This window comes from Ischnura elegans, chromosome 1 (genome assembly GCF_921293095.1).
Source record: "Ischnura elegans chromosome 1, ioIscEleg1.1, whole genome shotgun sequence".
NCBI classification, from domain to species: domain Eukaryota; kingdom Metazoa; phylum Arthropoda; class Insecta; order Odonata; family Coenagrionidae; genus Ischnura; species Ischnura elegans.
The window spans coordinates 125,585,341-125,607,143 of NC_060246.1; the positions used below are offsets into that span (position 1 = coordinate 125,585,341).

A 21,803-nucleotide genomic window follows, 5' to 3' on the forward strand; every position below is an offset into this window, starting at 1 on the left:
GATTTTGCACTATCTGCCTGATTTGAGATGAAATGGCCCAGCTGTCATTTACAGTCCCCTCCAAATTTCTTAAATTTCAGTAACGACCTGCAAGCTAATCTTCTAATATCTAATACAAAATAGCACAATAACCCTCATGCATCTAACTTGTGAACTGTGAGATGAGAATGTGCATAGCTCTAATTCATTGAGTAAAATCAACAACCAATAAACAAAAATAAAACAAATATCACCTGAGCCGGATCAATTATATATGCACTCCACTTGCATTAAAGCATATCAATGGCTAAGTTCTAACAGCATGTATCTCAAATTCAGCCGGTTTGAGACAGGTATCTTAAACAAAGTGAAATAACGTTGAAAAAATAAAAAACAAAAAAAAAACAACTTTGTTTGCAAATGAATGCTTCTTTTTCAGTTTTATGAACTTTTGGTTTTTAATTTCAGTGTACAAGTAAAAAAAATAATAGTTTTTTTTTCTCTCCTGAAAAGTTGCTATTTTTGAGATACGTGTTGTTATAACTTAGCCATCGATATGCTGGAAGTTTTATAAGCAAGGATTCAGTTTCCCTCTTTTTGAAACATTTATCAGAAAATAATCGTATGAGTGGCTTCAATCCATAAGCTTTACTTATCCTTCTCAGAGGTAAAATGCCAGTTGCTTTGGCTAAAATTTATAGCTCAACATTTAATGAAATCCATGAATTACATAAAAGTCAGTTTTTTTAAGGATAAAACTGTTATGGTGTTGCAACTTTACTTTCATAGTAGTATTTAGCTTGGGCAAAATAGTACTGGTGCTATATTAATGGCAAAACAAGAAGCGATTACAAGTCTTAAAATCATAATGTCAAAATAAAGGCATATCCAAGCCAAAACAGCATTTTCAAGTTGTCTTTAACAACGGGTTGCCCGTAACATGAGTTACCAATGAAACAGGAGTAACCCAGTCCAACAAGACTCAAATTTAAACTACAATTCACAGTAGTGATCAGGAGTTCATATTATACGTTCCTACATGGGGTTCAGCCATTATGACTTTGCAGATTTTCATTTTCCCAATACCTTGCATTGTATAATCCTAGCAAGATTGCATGCAACATACATGCTAAATAGAAACAACAGTTAACTGCTCCCATTTACATTGCCTTCTCATTAAAACAAAACCTTCCATTAGACTACAAGCTACTATGAAAAAGCACACAGAAGGCCACAACCCAGGCACTTGCCAAGCAAAAAATAAGAATTCATTAATCTACATACCTGTATCAGGTTCAGTAGTTTCCACGGACTGATTTACAGCCACACCAACAGAGGATGCAGAATTTGGAGGGGAACTACTTGAAACTTGCTCATCAGTCTGTGAAACAGAAGTCACAGTTGTAGCCACATTTGTAGATATTGCTAAAGATGACATATCTTTTAGAAGTGGTCTTGTATTTTGCTCTGTTTTGCGGTACCCAGTATCATTTTTAAAATTGATGACTGAATTCCTTAAAAATCGATTTGGAATAAGAGTGTCAGGGGAAACTCCCTTTTCATGACAATCTGGACATTCATGGTCTTCAGAATCTAATAATACTGTTCGAATACCTGAAGAAAAGAAAACCAGAATAAATTTTGCAAAAAAAAACCTCAATAGTATCATATTAAAAATTACTAGACATTTAAGTACCATGATATTACATTAATGTACTAAGGGCTTACATTCGTCACAAAAAGAATTCCCACAGCATGGAATCATTACAGCATCAGAGAGAAGATCTTTGCACACCGAGCAAACCAGGTCTTCAGGTATTTCAGGTTTTTCTTTAACATTTGGAGATTCTTGTTGAAATGGTGGTTTTTCCTTTTTCTGCTCTTTGTAAGCTTCACTGAAGTAAATAAAATAAAACTTGATGCAATGCCTACACTAAGAGCAAGGGAATATTTATGCACACCATAACTTAGGCAATTACAGGTGGTCAAGAAGTAATCCAGCATGATGTATCAGTGTGACAAGTAAACAGCAACATGACTGGAAGTTTTTAATTGGCAGGTTAAACTTTTCAGTTCTGAGGTAATTTGCAAGAATCACCATCATATGGTAGCATACAAAATACGAAACTAATGGCATGATTATAATAATAAATTAGTGATTTCCTCTATTATAGAAAGAAATGCATATGAAGTACAGTAGAACTAGATTGGTATGTTCCCTCTTTAGCACGTTTTCCTCCTTAACACAGTGATTTCTCTCGGTCACAGTACCATCCGTACAAAATACAGGTAAAATTATTTGGTTGGTACGTATTAAATAGTGGCGCTTTCCCGGGTAGTACGCTCACTCACTTGGCATGATGCAACCCACAAGTCATTTCCTCGTATTTTTTAAGGTAGTTATTTTATTATTATCAGCCATACATGTACCTTCTTACTTTCATCCCACACTTCTCTTTCTATAACCGTGATGCATCTAAATGCATTCCTCAAAGCGAGGGGTACATGTGTCATTGCTTGACAAGTGTTGAGGGAGCAGACGATGCTTTGGATCTCCACACAAAGCTTAATGCAAAAATACTTTAGCTCATCACAAGTAATAGAAAATAGACTGCATTGGACAAATTGTTAAGTGAATTTAAACAGTAAAATATAAAAATAAGCTAGTAATAATCTTTAAGTGTCCTATTAATCGTCATATCAATATTGATATATCAATCGATATAACAATCAATAGAGTTTCGTTCCAAGAACAAATGCATAGCGGTTGCCGATATTAATGGTAAATAAAGTTTTGTCAACATTTATGATGTTTTAAAACAACCAAATGATATACTCAGAGTTGTCGTCATATTCTCCGAGAAAGCTCTGAGAAAGAAGAAATCACTTAGCTTAACTTGTCCTCTTTAAACATATACATGACAAATCACGGGAGAATGACGCCTTTTTTATGTACATACATAATTGTCTCAGGGAAATCCACGAAACATTTATTTTCATTCACAGGGTACTGTTTTTGCAATGCAGTGCTCATTTTCTTGATTTTCAAAGTGGAAAGAGTTCAGGAAGACAATCCTATGAGAACTTCCAAAATTAATTGTAATAATGATGACTTTTCCACAGGGTGCAATTACCCCAATTGCCATTATCTACTTGCCTGGTAAGCACGTTTTCCTAGATAGTAAGTTCATTTTTTTGCTGTCCCTTCAGAAACGTACTAAACAAGTTCTACTGTACTCTTAACTAGTAGGAAAAATCACACACAGGCCACAATTAGAATAGCAGGGAACACATAGTACTTACTGATCAATAGCAGGAACAGCAAAATGTCCTGTTGGAGTCATCATAGCACCTGGTACAAGAGGTCCTTCCACTGGCACCATAAAACTACGGGGAATGCCTGTACTCTTTTTTATTTCAATAGGCTCCTAAATGTGAGATAATGAGACAATGATTATCACAGGTGCACAACCTACGTACTTAGTTGAAAAAAAATAAGTCAAAAGCTATACAGAAGAGCCTCTATTATCTAACCATCATTTAGCCACTTGTCAGTGAATCCTCTGATCACTTACATACATAGGCTATTCCCATCTCAACAATCCCTACTACTCATTTCATACCATCCCCTTTTCTCCCTTCCCCACATAAGAGCAACAAGGGTTACAATGTAATGGATGTAAAAGATGCAGACAAAGCAAGAGATAGAAACAAAGGACAATCAGCTGGGAAAACCATGTATGAATTGCCCTTCTCTTTTGATTATCTGTTGACACTTTCCCATCCACAAGGATTAAGAATTGAAGTCTTGTGCGGCACAAATCTGAAGGAGATTAACCATTAATGAAAATCATTAAAAAAACTATAGCCATTGAGCCTTAACATATAAACTTTGTGACATAGAAGTAAAAGCACCAACTACATAACTCACTCTATGAAGAAGCACATGCCTAGATTTTCAACGAACTAGCTTAAAATCAAGAATAACTATGAGATAGAGTAATCACAAATTTTACAGAAGCAAAAAAAGTAAAATGATGGTGGATGTCTAATTTTTAAACTATATTCTTTGAAAAATGCAAAAATGTGACCAAAATATTGTTTAATTATTGGATTTTAAGCAGCAATTAGCTGAAGAATAATGTTAAATATAATAATGATAGACCTTCAAATATTTTTCACCAATACAACTTGTAATACATAGTATATACAGGGTGGTATCCAGAAGTAGTAGTACTGTTTTTTTTTCCGCACGGGCAGGAAGATTGAGGGGGGTCTGTAATACCGGATGTTGTGATGGGGAGCCTTGGGAACAGATTTTGATGTGTGGCATTCGCCTGTGTGCATTAGTTGAGTGTGGACTACTGTTTTCGTGACCTCCTGTTTTGACGCCTCGTCGTTGGTTGCGATGGAGCAAAATTTAGAGCAGCGGTACGTCATCAAGTTTAGCTACAAACTCGGCAACTGAAACCAAGAAAATGCTTACGCAGGCCTACACGGAGGATACCATGAGCCGTTCCTCGACATTTGAGTGGCACAAGTTGTTTCGGGAGGGCAGGGAGGTTGTCGAGGACGACCAATGCGCCGGGCATCCGTCAATCTCGAAATTGAAAGTGAAATCGATGTTGATTGCATTTTTTGACTGTCGTGGAATTGTCCATAAGGAGTTTGTACCTCCTGGACATACTATAAATGCAAGATTTTACGTGGAAGTGCTCACATGGCTGCAAAATCGGATCTCACGCGTGCGACCAGACCTGGTGGAGAATTGGAAGCTCCACCACGACAATGCACCGTGCCACGTCGCATGGATTGTGAGGGATCTCCTGGCCAAATTCGGCGTTTCCACGTTGTCTCAACCTCCCCACACCCCTGATGTGGCACCAAAGGACTTCTCCCATTTCCCCAGGATCAAGAGGCACCTCAAGGGGCATCATTTTGATGAGGTGGAAGCGGTCCAAGCGGCGACGACGAGAGCGCTGAACAGCATTCCGGAGGACGACTTCCGGAAGGCGTTCACGACCTGGAAGACTCGCTACAAGAAGTGTGTGGATGCCCAAGGGGCCTATTTTGAAGAGTATTGAGTCGATGTATCAAAATGTTCAATAAATAAATTTTTAAAAAATCAGTCCTACTACTTTTGGATACCACCCTGTATTACATGTTATATCAAAAAATTGGAAAAACAAGTCCTCCAGTTAGGAGGACAAAATGTTGAATCTCCCTCTGCAATTTCTTCTTGGAATCCATTTATGCAGAGATTCAGTTTTTGTCATGTTTTTACCACTTCACTTTAAAATTTCTACATCAACAATGAAACTTTGATGGCACCACAGCTTTGCTGAAAAGATATTAGGCCATAACTAGATACCTAATAGGTATTTAGAATTAACTTAAGCATCAACCATCTTTTCACCTTGATTACTACTCATAAAATGTGAGCGCACAAACTCCATGTGAGCAAAATCCTCCAGTTAGAAAATACCATCTCATTCAAACTGATCCATTTCTTTTTATTTCCACAAAATGGTCCAAAGGTTACTTCATATTTGAGGATTGAGAATTATATAAGTTTCAGTATAATACATAAATAATAAAATGATAAGAAAATTTGACTAACTTAAAAAAGGTACATATAGATACATTAACCACATGAATTTTTGAAAAACACATTACACCCATGTCTCGTATAGCGCAATTTCGATTAGCGCAATTTCGATATAGCGCAAATTCGTTCCTCGGAAAAACATTGCAACGCAGTGTAGCCTAATCAAAAATTTTAAACGCTATCGTGATAAAACGTGAACTTGCGCTAAGTACACACGTAATTTCTATCAATTTACGCATATTAATATTATTTCTTGCCTCAAATCTTCTTTTTTGTTTATATATAAATCGAAATTCATTGCTGTGCAATTGCCAAAAGTATTACTCGTCATTGGGTCCAGATAGCCGGCCTACCGAAGATTTATCTCGTCTCCTTAACAGAAAGATAATAAATAATTTAGATCGTTAATTTAGCGTGGGGCTAGTGGAAATGAGTTTTTTTTTCAGCAATACGGTTTGAGACGTATTTTTGCCGTCGTAGGTTACCGGGCGATTGACTTCCAGGTAGAGGGTCTACGCTAAAGCCTTCAAGGTCATCGGTATTCACGGGGGAGAAATGGAGCGGTGGCCGAGTTGCGCATGAATAGCATCAACACATAAAAGGGTCCGCTATAGCTATAGCGGACTCTAGAGTCTCAAACACAATGGCTTCGTTCCCTCCCCGCAGTCATAGGCCTTCTGCGTCTCAGGAATACAGTTCAGCAGAAGAAGGTGATTTAGATAGAGCCATACAGAGTAAAAACCAAGAGAATATGGCAAAAAATAGGAATGCGTGTAGAAAAATCAAGAATTTATCAAGAAAAACCATAAACCTAGAAGAGGACTTGAGAGAGGTCAATTGCTTTGAAAATGGAGAGCGTCAAAGCGATATTGCGCGGAAGTTTACACTCACAATGCCTTATTTTGAATAAAGACGAAGCTAAAATATCAGTGACCTCAGCCGCACCAACTTCAACCAAGCGGTCTACACTAGTGATGGGGAAAAACTTTCCGTAATCGATTAATCGTATCATATGATAAAATTCAAGCATAATCGATTCAGGGAAAAAATCGGGCCGAAATAATCGATTACGCAGAGAATCGGTGAATAATCGAATCCAGCGCACGATTCTTGAGACGATTATGCACCGATTATCATCATACGATTATGGGGCGATTCTTTGAGCAAAATAATCGTGTGCTGAAGGTTAGGCGCTCCCGATTCTTTTGTCCATTATCGTCAACAATGACGCTGCGATTCTGTGGGTGAGGAGAACCCACCCACCCACAGAATCGCAATAATGGACAAAAGAATCGGAAGCGCCTGACCTTCAGCACACGATTATTTTGCCCAAAGAATCGGCCCATAATCGTATGATGATAATCGGTGCATAATCGTCTCAAGAATCGTGTGCTGGCTAAGTATTCGATTATTAACCGATTCTCTGCGTAAGCTAGGAAGATTGTTATTCTGTCCTGAATCGCTACCGTGCGCTACCGATTATTTGAGTGTGAAGCGATTCTTTTTGTGGCGTGGTAGAATAATCGTCTCGTAGGAACGCTAAAGACCTAAAGATATCGGCGCGCACCGTCTCATTTGTATTGAGTGAAAAATAAAATGCAAAGAATCGGTTTTATTGTCGTATTTTGAGATTGTGCGGATGCTGTAATGGTGGTATTTTGAAGGTGGGTGTCATGATGCGTGTCAAATAATTTAGTTCGTTTTTTAACTTGTAATATTAAGTTATTTTATCCCTGACATTCTTAGATCCGGATGATGAGTGGTAGCAATGCCTTCTTAAGCTTACGAAGGCATTAAGCTTAAGAACTTCTTAAGCTTAAAAAGGCATTGGTGGTAGTAATAAAGTAGCTAAGTTTTTGTCTTGTTCTTGACGGTGATATCGTCAATAGGTTTTTCATGCCATTATAGTACATGACTAGGAGATTGTTTTTCTTTACTCTCACTCAAATTTTTGTGGAAGTACTTCCACAAGTGACTCTTTACTGGTGCCATATCACTTTCATTTCTGAGCTTACACCGAACAAAGGATTTTAGTGACTTATGGGTGAATCGGCTTCGGATGAGGTGTCTGGGCTCTTCCACTTACGAGGTGTTATACATTTATTTACGATTGATTATTAGGTAAGAGTTGCCCAATTAGCTTTATTACTTATTGGCGGTGAAAAAAAATTGTTCGCCCTTGACCAATTAGGCCCTGTATTCCATATGATCGCTTCTTATTCCCGCCGATTATATTCAAATAATCGATTATGCAAAATAATCGGATGTCCATAATCGATTCAATAATCGCAATAATCGAAAGCAAATAATCGATTTTTACGTATAATCGATTATTTTTGCCCATCTCTAGTCTACACATACGGAAAGTTCATGGTGAATCAGTACAAAAAGACGAGAGTGGTAATCGCTCCGAGACATTTAGTGAAAGCGGTTGGTTCCAGAATTTAAACGGCAAGCAGGTATTTTCAGTGCGGCGTTATCAGGTGAATCTGCAAGTGTTGATAGCGCAGCCACCACAACATTTTCTGATGAACTCCAAGCTGTGATTGAAAGTGGCTCCTTTCCCCCTCAACTAGATCTAGTGTTGACGAGACGATATTCTTTTGGAAAAGAATGCATTCTCGTTCATTCATTTTCAGGGAAGGAAAATCTGGGTCAGGTTTCAAGGCATTTAAAGACTGCTTCACGTAGCTGCTAATGACTCGGAGGACTTCAAATTAAAATGATTTATCATTCATAAACTCCGCTAGCTATGAAATGGCATTTAGAGTAGCATTTTCCTGTCATTTCGATGAGCTACAAAAGGGCCTGGGTGACACAACAGTTGTTTTTAGACTATGTAGTTTTAAAAATCGTCAACTGCCGGCAATGCATTACGATCCCCTAAGATAGCAGATGTTAGCCCACCCGCACGACAGGATGGAATTTCGAAAGCACGTAAGAATTTTTTTAACGTGAATAAAAGTCTTTGAATGCGTGAATACTATCTTTAAAGATGTTTTAAACTATAAATATTTATAGAAATAATGTTTTCTAAGGCTTTTTATGGGAATATAGATGTTTTAGAGGAAATTCAATACCAAAGACCTATGCTACCAGGAACGCATCCCTATCTTCCCTATGTTAAAACGCTCTCGTATAACGCAAATTCGTATAGCGCAAAGACCCCAAGGAATGCATCCCTTGCGCTATACGAGACATGGGTGTACATGCGACAATTTGCTATCCTAGGCAAATCTTGACGTAAAATCTACAATTTATTGTTCATGGCATTAAGATGGATTGCCCAATTTTACAAAGATGAGTTTGGAAAATCAATGGACACAAACCTGTATTAAGGGGCAGTTTTTTATCCAATGACCAGCCTGATGGCATTTGTAGCATCTGTAATTCGATGGTACTTCACCAACTTGGTTGGCACCTTTAATTTTTATGTAACTGAAAAAGACATTTCAAAATTACCAACAATATTGGGTGAGAATAAAAAATTAGATACTAAAATAATGATCAGTTTAATTAGTGAACAAAACAGCTATGGTTATATTATAGACATACTTTGAAGGATCATAATCCTGAGTAGATTGAGTCATCATTGCCTTTATTTTATCTTCTTCACTTGCATCCATACTTGAAAGATCGACAGCCTGGAAAAAATAAAACCAGCCGCATAATATAAGCAGCTACATAAACAAAAACAACCCCACCTAGGTTGGTGTAATGACCAATGACTTTTTATGGAAAATTTCACCCCTAGTGTGCATCGGTATTAATGACTGCAAACAGCACTATGTACTCATTAATGTATTACTTTGGATTCAAGACTTACCTGTGCTAACCTATTGAGAGATGGATCTTGGGCATCTGGTGGGACTTCACCCTGGAAAGAAAATAAAAGGCTTCAACATTTATACAGCCCAAAATTGGAATCACCTTGACATGTTCTGCTATTATGAGCAAAAAAATTGGTATTTTTTAAGCAGCCAATCAATAATAATTAATAACGTGATATCATCATACTCCATTGTCTATAAGAGACTATGAACTAACAAGGCAATTTACTAAGTACAAATTACTCAGATTAATGGCTCCTATATTTTTCTTTTAATGATGTCAGTATGTATTGGAAGAAATTTTGGATTATACAACCACTTCACATAACAATTTTACAATAAGATGAAAAATGAAAGAAAAGAAATGAAATCAATTAAATTCAATAATGCATACTAATTTATAATAAACAACACTTAAGTAACATAAAAAATACTACAGACGCTAATAGAGGTGCTAATAACTAAATGCAACCGTGTGATTTCCATGTTTACTTTGAATTTACCCAGGTAAATCTAAGAGTAAATTCCAAAGAAGCAGAAACGTAATTTTCACAGACTGTGAACATTATTATTGTTTCTTGGAGAGTGACATATTTCATGCAACTTTGTGGAATGCCTTTACAAATTCAGGCAGTTAAATTGCAGAACTCTCCAGAATTAATTCATTGGCCACTGTATTATTTAGAGGCCCTCAGTTTGTCTGTTTTTTATTAACAATCACCTCAGGTTTTTGAGCACTTATTTCTTCAACTATTTGCATGTTTTTTTCCCTTAGCATTTACCATTTCATTCCCAGTTATTTCCTACATATAACATTTAAAATTTAAAAAATCTGATCATATACAGATACTGAGGAGTCCCCAAGAAGTAAATTTAAAACTGCTACTACAGCCAACACTTTTAGGACAAAACACCAATTCTGCTTTTGTAATCATGATATTATCCAATAGTATGATCACAGGTCACATAGGCCTGATAACTTATCTATATCCACATTAGGGTGTGCCTTGAAAATGCAATTCGAATAATAGCACAATGGGAGAGAGAATAGGGAATTCATGGGCATAAAAATTGTTGAATATAAAGTTGAGAAATTCTTCTAATAATTAGTAAATGAGTTTTAAGAAATATGATGTCATTTTCCATGTTTCTCACTCAATGCTCATATTTAGAGGATGGAAAATGACCAAAACTAGTATTTAAGACTACCAAGGAAAATGCTCAGGTATAGGAAGAAATGCACGTATTTCTCGGATGACGCTCTATGCTTACCCGAATTGTAAAAGAATATTCAAGCATTACCATTCAATGTGGTGGACACTATTGAGATAATTTCTTACTACAGTAAACTCTTGATTTTACGAAGTCAGTGGGACCAGAAAATTGGCACTTCGTAAAATCGAGTTTCGTAAATTCAAATCTTTTTCATAAGTCACGAAAAAAATGTTCGCTTTTGTTTCTTCCGCCGTTTTTTGTCTTTAGTGGTCTTATTTAAATGTTTTCGGTGGTTATTCTCGGTATAATTCATAGAAAAGGCTTTTTGCTATCGATTTATGATGTGAAAAATCGTTAAATAATTATACCACCATAAAATTCCCATTTCTTGTTCATACTTCAACATCAGCGATCGCTAAAGAAATTCCCGACCAGTTTAGAAAACGTAATCAAATAATGAATTGCAATGTTTATTATAAGAATTAACAGTTATAAATTTGTGGTTAGGAGCCAGTAGCTACTATTAAGTATGCAAAAGATAGGTATTTGTTTCTGACACCCACGGAATTTTAGCGGCAGCCGGCCTAACCGCTATTTATGTCGCCCTCTATCGCTCAGTGACGAGAAAAAAAGAAAAACAAGGGTCTTAGCCCGTTTCCAAAATAACCTTCGTAAGTTAATATTTCGAGTTACTTCGTATTTTCAGCAGAATGTGCTCTATTTTCACTGAGATTCAATTACGATCATAAATAACGTAGGATGTGATTATCTTCTGGCGAATATTTGAAGTAAATTCTGTTTGAATTCTCCGTCAGACTACTGTGTTCCATCATCTTCGCAGACGTTGCCATAAAAGACTTAATTCTTCATCAGGACTGTATTCTTCATACCGGGTGTGAGGTGACCTGTTCATATAGTATGTTTCTCTCCTTTTATGCCGACAGGAGCAAGGTTCCGACCGGAAAACGACAGGAGAAACATCTTACAGTATCGGAGAAATATAGATAGAAACGTTATTATCCACATTGATTGTTTTCCTACAAGATACGTTTTATCATTTCTCAACGTGGTTAAGTATTGGTTCGCTAGCGTGAATTCCCAAAAAATGACACGCAAAAACCTGTACCGTCACCTCATTTAGTTTTCGTGTTCCTTTCTCCGCCGTATTGAAAGTTAGGCAAAGGATCATTGACATAGAGAAAGGATTTTCTTAGTTTTAGCACTAAAAAATAGTCGCGCCATAATCGTAAATAAATAGTGTGGAAAGAGCAAAGAAATTAATTTCAATTGAGAAGTCAGCTGAGAAGAAGAGAGACAATTATAAGCGCGGCACCATTTTCCCGATAGTGGAAGATACTTCTTCCGCCTCTCTCCGGTTAATAACTTCCCCCGTTGCAGGTAAAGATGAACCATGCCCTTCTCCACAATCGGGGAACGTTCCCAGTGGGTGGGGTGAATAAGAGTGGGATGGGGATTGCCTGAGGGAAGAAGTGTGGTCAGCACAAGGACTGGTGAAGGGGGCAGGACAAAGAAGGGTGGGGAAATGGCCTTCAGCTCTGCCTCAGTCTACTTTTGGGGGCCGTATTTTTTTGCGACGCACACAAGCTCAGTCTCCTTAGGGAGGGAGTGAATGGGAAATGCTGGGGAAGGAGGGGTTTGGGATGCGTAAGGTGGGTGTCAGCAGGATCAGCCAAAGGCGGCAGGAGGGAAGGGACGGCTTTGGAAAGACAGAACCCCAGCATGGGAGAACGGGGAAGCGCGTGAGAAGAAAGTTCATGGTTAGACTTGGAAGTGCGTCTTCATTACGAGAAGCCTGAAATATAAATTGGCGGTAAATAGAGCCCAGTACTTAAGATATTTAAGTTGTTCATTCACAAAGGCCAATATATACACGAAAAGATATTATGGCGCGGATTGCATGTATCAACGTCCATTTCGGGATGTTATTAATTTCTGTTCCCATTTATAAAAGTAGCAAATAGATTTGAAAGAATGATAATCATGAATAAAAATATCTAAATCGATATCCAAACGCACATGGGCAAAATAGATGAATGTATACATACCGATCCATCGCAAGTAATACCGCACAAGCTTCTTCCGGTATAGGACTTTAAAATTCTGGATAATGCCTTGGTCTGGGACTTGCTAGTCGAGTTCGGGGGTAAAAAGAGGACTCGAACATTAGCCAATTTTAGATCTTCCACGTATTTATGAACGGTGGCATAATCCATTATTAAAACAATTTTGCTGTTCTCTCCAGCAATTTTTCTCTGTAGACGTATAACCGTTTGCTGGAAAATTTCTCGGGTCATCCAGCTGTTTTTATTTGCATGGTAAAAAACGGGGAGGGCTTCCAATTTTACATGTTTTAAGCACCGTGGCCTTTCAAATTTCCCAATGACAACGGGCTTATTTCGTCCGTGCCCGTTTGGTTGACGCACAGCCCCACAGTAACACGCACTTTACTCTTTTCCCCCCCCATGGCACCTTTGCCCTTAGAAACCCAGGGTTGCGTCAGGTAATGCATTAAAAAATAGCCCAGTTTCAGGGGCCAGCGAGGGTGAGCTCGTCGAGGAAAGGGTCCCGGATTAGGGACCCTTCGAAGAGCTTCGGCGAAAAGTAGTCAAGTAGTCTTCGAAGTACGTTCACAGCAGTGCAAAGGGTTAATTAGGGGTGTACGAAATACTCCGCGCGACCTTCCTGACATGTTAAACTACGAATTATTGTCGATGCTATGTTTACGAACAGGCACGTAAATAGGGGCATAATGTCAGCCGCGATATTTTAACTTAACTCCTACTCCCCCTAAATTCCCACAGTGAGGTTTTTGGCGACCCATTTCTCTCCAAAGTTGCATTATCATTTACGATTTCGCACTTTTGATGGACCACAGTTGGAAGCGCTGATTTTTTAGCTACTTACGCCAGCGTAACTAGTTTTGTTGACAAATTTTTCGCCGTAGTTCGTATAAACGAATGCCATTTGCTCCTAGGGACCGAGCCGAGGTTCGTAAATTCAAAAAATTTCGTATAATCGAAACTTCGTATAATCGAATAGCGCCATGTATTTGCATAGGCTTTTCACCGGGACCGCAATATCACTTCGTATAATCGAAAACTTCGTAAAATCCTGCTTCGTAAAATCAAGAGTTTACTGTATTTCCATAAAATTGGGATAATTAATGATAAGGGCAATCCTAAAAAGTACCCAATTAGATAAACCACTCCTTTCTGACACAATCATATAATAGGCATAGCATTAGTGAAGTGACAGTAGTAGTATTCCAACTTGTCCAATCCCAGCTGGCATATTCACCTTTCTAAATGATCATTAACTTATTTCCTTCCCTTAAAAGTACAATGCAGTTCATTCTAGGTCTGCCCCTCTGGTTCTTATCCTCCAATATGGTTTCAGAAAGCTATCATGCCTAAACATATGGTCAAATTTGATTTTCCTTGTCTAGTTAATATTTGAATAAAACTTCACATTTTAGTAACGATTCAGCAAAATTCCTCATTCATGATTGAGGAATTTCCGTTTCTTTGTCGCAAATATTACCCATGTGAGTTATATTCGTTGCAGTTTCTAATATCTTGCTTTTGTTTTACTTAAGTGACATCAGCATAATATCTGCGTTATATTTTTTTGTGAAATAATATCACTTTATATATATATAATAAAGTTAATATCCTTTATTATGGTATCAATTTTAATTCAAATTGTTTTTATTGCAGTCCTGTGGTAATCTCAGTGTATTATTTCCAATACATCGCGAGCGTAACACTCAAAAAGTAACTTTTTTTAACAACGGCAATTTTAATCACATCATTTTGCATGCTTAGCAAACTTTTTACCGTAGATAATGAAGATATTACATTATATCAGGGGTCTCCAAAATACGGCCCGCAGGCCGGATCCAGCCCGCAAAGGGCTTTCATACGCCTGCCCACTCGTTTCAAGTAGCACACGATTCTTGCTCGTTTAACTCTGTGAGACGCCACTAGGAGCATTGCAGTGCTGTGCTACACATCAAAGTCGCCTTCAACTGTTCGTAAATAAGAAATACGCCACCGGATACTTCAGTAGACGTTGGTATCAAATACTTCAGTCATCGGCAAATAAGCTATCCGACCTGCGGGGCGATTCAGAACTTGGAATGTGGCCCTCGTGGCCTAGTAATTGGAGACCCCTGCATTATATGATAGAAAAAGTCTTCCGAGGTAGGATTGTTATACAACCTTCCACCGTTTTCGTCTGCAGAAAGAAATGCAATACGTTATTTCACTTATCTGCTGCTTAACGTACAGGATCAATATACATACACCAATGGAAGCATTTGAGGCATTAAATAACCGTGATACAGTTTAATCTGTTATTTCTTGGAAAATACCAGAATAATAGAATAAACACGTAAATGCACTAATTAAGTGCATACATAGAAAAATGGCTTTGTAGGTTGTGCACTGGCATTATGATTGGCAAATCAACGCTTTGCATAATTTTTATACAGTACAGCACTTATAAATTGTTTGTATAGGTAGTGATTGTTTAAGTAAGGACGTTTAGTGATTTAGAGTCCGATTTTATTTTTTTATGAAGATCGTGGAAAGAATTGAGCGAAAGTGAAAATATGCACAGATAATCCGCAACCCGGATAAACCGTAGCCGGATAATAAGGAGTCTGCTGTACTTGAAAAATCTATGCAGTATACCATAGATATTTCCAGAAACCCCAGGTAAGTTAGAATACTACTCCTGCCACTTCACCAAGTCACACCAATCCTATGATCGTCTCCAGAAAGAAGTGCTTCGTCTATTTAGGTGGGGTACCCTCTAAGTTTGAAATTTCTACATCATCAAAAAAGTAAGCAATTAACACAATAATATCCAGCACATTGAATGTGCTGGATACCCTGCTTAAGATCACATTAACAGAGAGCATCACCTAAGAAACATATCCATCCATTCTTCCTATCCCATAATGAGAACATTTTCTTCAGAAATTCAAAATAAATACTTTTAGTCATATTTTTCACTCAAATTACCGTATTTATCTAAATATAGTGCCCCCTTTTCCTCCAAAAATACCCGTGGTAAAAGTAAAGGGGGGACTATATTCTTATGCATTTTTTTTTACCCCAAAACTAAAGCCTCAAAATTAGAGGGGGGACTATACTTGAAGGGGGACTATATTCGGAGAAATACAGTATAAGCAATGAATAAGGAACATGGCAAATGGCACCATCATCCTTAAGTTATTTACAAGTTAGGGAAAGGATTTTATTTTTATTATACTGGGTGATAAATCGAAAGTCATCGTTGAAATATGCTGTAATTGAAATCTAATGTATCTTTGATAAGGGTACCTAGATGTTTACCGAGATACTGTTCGGAAAAGTGATGTCAGTTGAAAAATTATAAGTTAAAATAATAACATTATGTTGAAATGTGTTTAATGTCAATGTAATTCACGGGTACACTCCTGTGGGATGTCTTATGTGTCAACCAGGCGCAACACACATCATAAGCTGCCAATGTGGCGTGTCCATTCATTAATATTTTGCTTCATTATTAAATGCCTCAATTTGCGGCCGTTTTTTGGTCACCATATTTTTGTTTTTCTGCAAGGGGAAGTATCCCAAATATTGTTCATTTCATAGTAGTATTAACATGAATATTGTCCATTTCATTGTTTATACAAATTATTTAATAATGTCTGTTCTTCCACACACTTCAAGTCTTGGAGACTATTTTTTCTGAATTATAAATCCTTCCTCAGGCTTCTCACAATCATCAACAGTACTGAAATGTGTTTATATTAAAAAAAAAAAACACTTTGCAAATACTCAGTTCCCAGAGCATTTCACTAGAGTGTAGAAAAATATTTATAACAAAATCTGTATAGGTCTTGCATACATATTAGGTCTATCAGGATCTAACTGATGAGCACAATGCTAAGATTCAACGCTTATTAAATATGTGCGTTAGGTTTATTTTTAATATAAAAAAAGGATGATGACATTTCGCCCTATTTCAACCGTCTTGATTGGTTGAAAGCAAAAGCCAAGAGAAAGTACCTGCTTGGTATATACCTCTTCTCTCTTGATGATGATCAGCCAAGCTGCCTGAAGCAATTTTTTTTCGTCAGAAATTAGAAATTCAAAATTTTGACAAGAATGGCTCCAGATTTATCAACCCCAAACACAGAACTAACGCCTATGAAAAACCTTCTCTGTTGTCGGAAGTTTGTTGAAGGGTATTCCAAAGGATGTAAAAGATTCCGCATCTTTGTCTTCTTTCAAGCTAAGATTTCTTCTATCTATTCAAACCCTTGAAAGTATGTCCCTTCATTTAGTACTTCTAGTATTATTGTATTGTTTTTCACTGTAATGGGTTTGCCTATTCCTGTGGTTTCTAGCTATCAATCTTAATAGTTTTTTTGGATGTGGGTTTGGTAGCAATAAGTGAGGGTGCTAAAAATATACCAGCAAACTACTTGAACAATGAGAAATACAAAATATATCGAAGTTGCAATACCATTAGCATGAGTAAAAATTTGTGTCCATGCTATTGGAAAGTATTTACAGGTTTTCAAACTAGTAAAGTATGCATTTAGTCGTCATTGTGATTTCAACTATTCATAATTAAATGTTTTATAATATTTACCTCAGGCCTGTTTGAAATTGCATGCCAAATTTGTTAGAGTAAATGATTTATCATTATTCATGTTCTACTCTAAATACTGTGATGAGTATGTGTGTACACTATGTATACTTAGGTTTTCTTGATATAATTGTGAGTGACTTCAAGATTTTATTTTTATGCCCTGCCGTGTTAGTTGTGCTGTATTCATTTGGAAATATTTTGTATGTATTCTGTAAAAGTTTATTTTGTGAGCTCTTTTGTATGCAGTAGCCAATTTATGTTCTTAATGGATAATTGTCCAAGAACAATAAATATTATTATTATTATATTTAAACACAAAATTAAATAGAAAATTCCAAGTAAATGATATTGAGCAATTGTTTTAAATATTTCAGTTGTTTTAACAGTTAATTAATTTAATTCAATTGTTAAAGGAAAAAGAGATTGAAATAATTGTCAGCTACTTCACTGAAGCCTTGTCGTCTTTACACTAGAAGGATGGCAGGGGTCATTGGACCCATTTTTAGAATTAAAATTTATTTATCTTTTATTAAAACATTTTTTTTAATTATGGAACATTTTCACTTTATTCATTTTGATCTATATTTTGATAAATTAGTGTAAATTCAACTATAATGTTTTGTTTTTAATTTTTATGACATATTCTACCCAGATTGACAGCTGGGGTCATTTGACCCACAACTTGTTTCCGTGCTATTTTCTTGCCCGTGGGCTCTTTTGTGCTATGTATATCATACAATCAGCAAGAGGCTAGAGAAGTAGAAGATTTGCTTGGTTTTGAACCAGCACGTACCCCGTTCAATGCCAGTTTTGTCCCATGGGCTCCTACCTATATTTCATTTACTTGTTGTACAATATCTTTCGATATTTTACAGGCCGCAAAGTGATATATACGCCTAGTATTCTACAATTTATTCTCTAATTTAAAGCCTTAAATTAGCCCATGCAAGTGACACAGGTGACTTTTCTCACTACTCGACGTTGATATAATAGAAAAACAAACTTCATACAAAGTTTTGATCTTGATAGCTTCATCGAGAAATGTCATATCTACGGTAAAAAACGGGAGGTGAACACCCCACTGACAATTTTTACATCACCGTTAGACATTTATCGATAGTGTAATACAGTTGACTCTCGCTAATACGAACAAAGTTATTGTGAAGTTCTCGTTATTACAAAGCAAATGATGGTCCTGACGAAAAGGCCTATCCAATCTACAATAAAAGAATCATTACAAAATTTTCATAACTACGAAATTACGAATCTAAACCCAGTCACCGTAGTTACAAAATGAACTATATTAAGAAGTTCTGCCAAAATGCAATGGCATTTAGCTGGATATATATATATAGAGGTCCGAGTATGTCGCAAGACGCGATATTGCGAAATAACACGCAATAACGCGTAATCGGTAAATAAAAACGAAATTTCGTGTTTTTTGCGATTTTAGGTGGATTAGCGAAAAAATCACATCTAAGGAGTCATAATCTATTAAAGCCTAAGCCTTCATTGTTTAACGCTGCCGACATTCATTTGCTCTATCTTATTACAATTCCAAGGTCAATTGGCTCGTTTAGTCTCGCGCATAACGCATCCGTGTAATATCGTGCACTGTAGTGATTTCTCCGCCAGAATTTGCCGTTAAATTTATCACAGCCTCTCTCTTCCATTCCCATGTATTAATTCTGAAATATTTACAATGAGGCGCTTTCTCACCTGAAGAATTACATATTATGAATTAAAAATGTGCTGGAAGAAATTAACGTGGATGTGGAAGAGCGGAAATACAAACTCATGCGCCCGTTACGTGTCAATGCCAAGCAGTAATTCCGGTGACTCACTCCGACGCATTAGACAGCATTATTGGATAACTTGTGGCAGGAAAACCTTGAATGTTGGTATAATGTAACAATTTCGTTGAATTAAACATGGCCGCTGGCTAGGACCAGGCCGCCGTTTACAGCACGGCCCACAGCATGGCAGAGAGTCGTCTCATCTGAAAGCGGCCTGAATTTCACGGCGTCGTGACATGAACAGCAGCCGTCAATGGTGCCGTGCCATCAACTGCACGATTCGATTCGTTTTAAGACATTCATGGAAACATATGGTTACTTAAAAGCACGAAGCGCTAGCAGTTAGGGGAAGGAAAGGAAGGAGCAGAAAGGATAGGAGGAGGGGGGGTTCTCCTTATCAGCGGACGTATGGTCGGATATTTGCCTTTCCACTGAGCTTCAATGCAAAAAAAATCATTTGGACATTGGCAAAATCTAATATCTAATTCTTCAGGTGAAAAAGCATCTCATTCTAGATGTTTCAGGATCGATAAATGGGAATAATTTTTCAAGTTTCTTTGAATCCGATTATGTTTAGGTATTTGTGATTCTTTCACTGCCTATCCTGACCAATTGGCAACAGCTGTAATCAAAACTAAGCAATTTTGTTGTATCTAGCTGCTGTCCTACCTTCCCTCAACACCTGGGTGAGGCAGTGGTATAACTAGACATAAGCTTAAGATATGGCCCTATCCCTACTTGACTGTAATGTGGAGGACACTTCCAGTGCACCACTCTGTCCAGCAAATGTGACGTTAAGTCCTGGTCCCTTTGGAGTCTCTCATTACATCCTGGCTAATTATAACATAGGGTTTCTATCCCCTCAGCCCTTACTTCATGGTGCTAATAACCCCAGCTGTCGGTTACCTCCTTCCACATAGCATACCATAGATAATACGTAGCACACAGGACCCAGAATTTTCGGAAATTCAGATTTTTCCAGTGTTTAGATCACTTTTTTAAGTGAGCTATTTAAATAACCGCCATAATAACTTCCGTCATTCCGCCAGTGATGAGTAAAAAAATGATTAATAGTCCTGAAAAATTTTCCCACTTCATAATTTTTACGCATTAAAAAAGCATTTTCCCATGAAATTTTGGCATTAGTGGATGAATCTACCGGGTATAGATTCTCTATCGTCATTCTTCCACGAATTCAGCGCCGGGACCTTCGACTCACAAGTCGTGTGACTCGTCTTCACATAATATTTTGCTTCCCCATACCTGATAACAACACCGGACACATTTGTATTTCGATTTAATGGTACAAAGCCATTCCTGAGTTTAAAGGGACTGCCTTATCACTCACATCTTGAATTTGACTTCAATGATTACATGACGATTGACGAATCGAGTTGTTCTCCGAGGGCATAAACTCCCGTTCCGTTAAAAAAAAACGCTTGCCACCTAGCGGAGTTAAGCTAATGGCTATTCAAGTTCCAACCATGTTTAATTTAAACCCACTGACAATGAGATACAAGTTGATTCAGTGCTGATAAGCGTGCCACACAAGCAACTTTCCCTCGCCTCCATTCGTCCCGCAGATGTGGGGTTAGCCCGCGGAATGAGGCAATGCATACTGCTTTTACCATCGTGTTGAATCACCATCGACTAACGTCCATACTGTACGTACGACTATCTTTTTTGGATCACCTTGGATGCCAAAATTTTGGCACGGGAGGATTTTTAACGACTCATTTCGCCATTATATTTTGCTGGGGCGACGGAAAACAGCGTTGGCAAAATTCTAGAAAACCTCCCATTAGGGATAGATATTCCGTAGCTCATAATTCCAGATTTACGACCATCTACTGTAATTACAATAAATATGTTATAAACAGCATCGATCAATAAGTCAAATAATAAACGAAAGGTGATAATGTTAATATCTCCGGTGATCATCTGTCTTAATCAAAAGTAGTTACGCACACACGGCGATTGCCGTGTGTTTTAGGTTTCGATATCCTTCTACGGCGAATGTGAACTGAGAGTGACATTCGCGTTCATAAAGGAGCCTGAAATATTACTAAGAGGCAGTGGCGGCTGGTGGTAATTTATCTAGGGTGTGCATTAGAGCAGATATAGGATGATTTAATTATATTATGTTAATCCTAATCCATGAGCGTCATATTTCGTCGTAATAGAATACATAGCAAGCAAAACATATCACTGATACACTCTACCCTTAAAATTGCATGAACAGAAATAATATTAGCATGTATGAAAATAATTATTCCCAACTAACCTTTAAGGCCGTTTTACACGGTACACGGAATTGCGTAGTCTGACATACGTGTGAAGGCGCAATCAAAATTGCGTCGTGAAAAGCGGTGAATTGCTAGAACACATGCGAGAATGCGTGGATGCGAGACGGCAAAATAGCCCCTGTTTTAATTTCGTTCATGCATTCGCGCAATTCCACGCCATTTTAGAAATGAATGCAGCTCTAACCTGCGCAATTCCGTGTACCGTGTAAAACAGCCTTTACAAGTGACGGTAGTTGATATTCATTCTCTTTTCCTTACACCCTATGAGGAAGTAGTGTAGAAAACGGCTATACAGATGGCTCTGTAGACGGACTAGGATCCTGGGCGCAGGTAGTGTAGGTGGCGGCTACACCACTACACTACCTGCTAGTCAGTCACCAAAAACATGCGCATTCGCATG

The 21,803-nt window shown here is 37.5% G+C and overlaps 1 protein-coding gene across 3 annotated transcripts in view; it reads right to left on the minus strand.

Moving 5' to 3' along the window:
* The window catches only part of LOC124169276 (E3 ubiquitin-protein ligase RBBP6-like), a 156,438-nt gene that overhangs the window by 123,839 nt on the left and 10,796 nt on the right, over nucleotides 1-21,803 (minus strand). For all 3 annotated transcript variants that reach the window (XM_046547857.1, XM_046547844.1, XM_046547852.1), the window contains exons 5-10: nucleotides 9,414-9,464; nucleotides 9,143-9,231; nucleotides 8,917-9,025; nucleotides 3,283-3,407; nucleotides 1,708-1,874; nucleotides 1,264-1,593 (exon numbers count right to left, since the gene is read on the minus strand). In XM_046547857.1, the coding sequence (XP_046403813.1) occupies nucleotides 1,264-1,593; nucleotides 1,708-1,874; nucleotides 3,283-3,407; nucleotides 8,917-9,025; nucleotides 9,143-9,231; nucleotides 9,414-9,464 (871 nt within the window). The remainder of the gene's footprint in view (nucleotides 1-1,263; nucleotides 1,594-1,707; nucleotides 1,875-3,282; nucleotides 3,408-8,916; nucleotides 9,026-9,142; nucleotides 9,232-9,413; nucleotides 9,465-21,803) is intronic.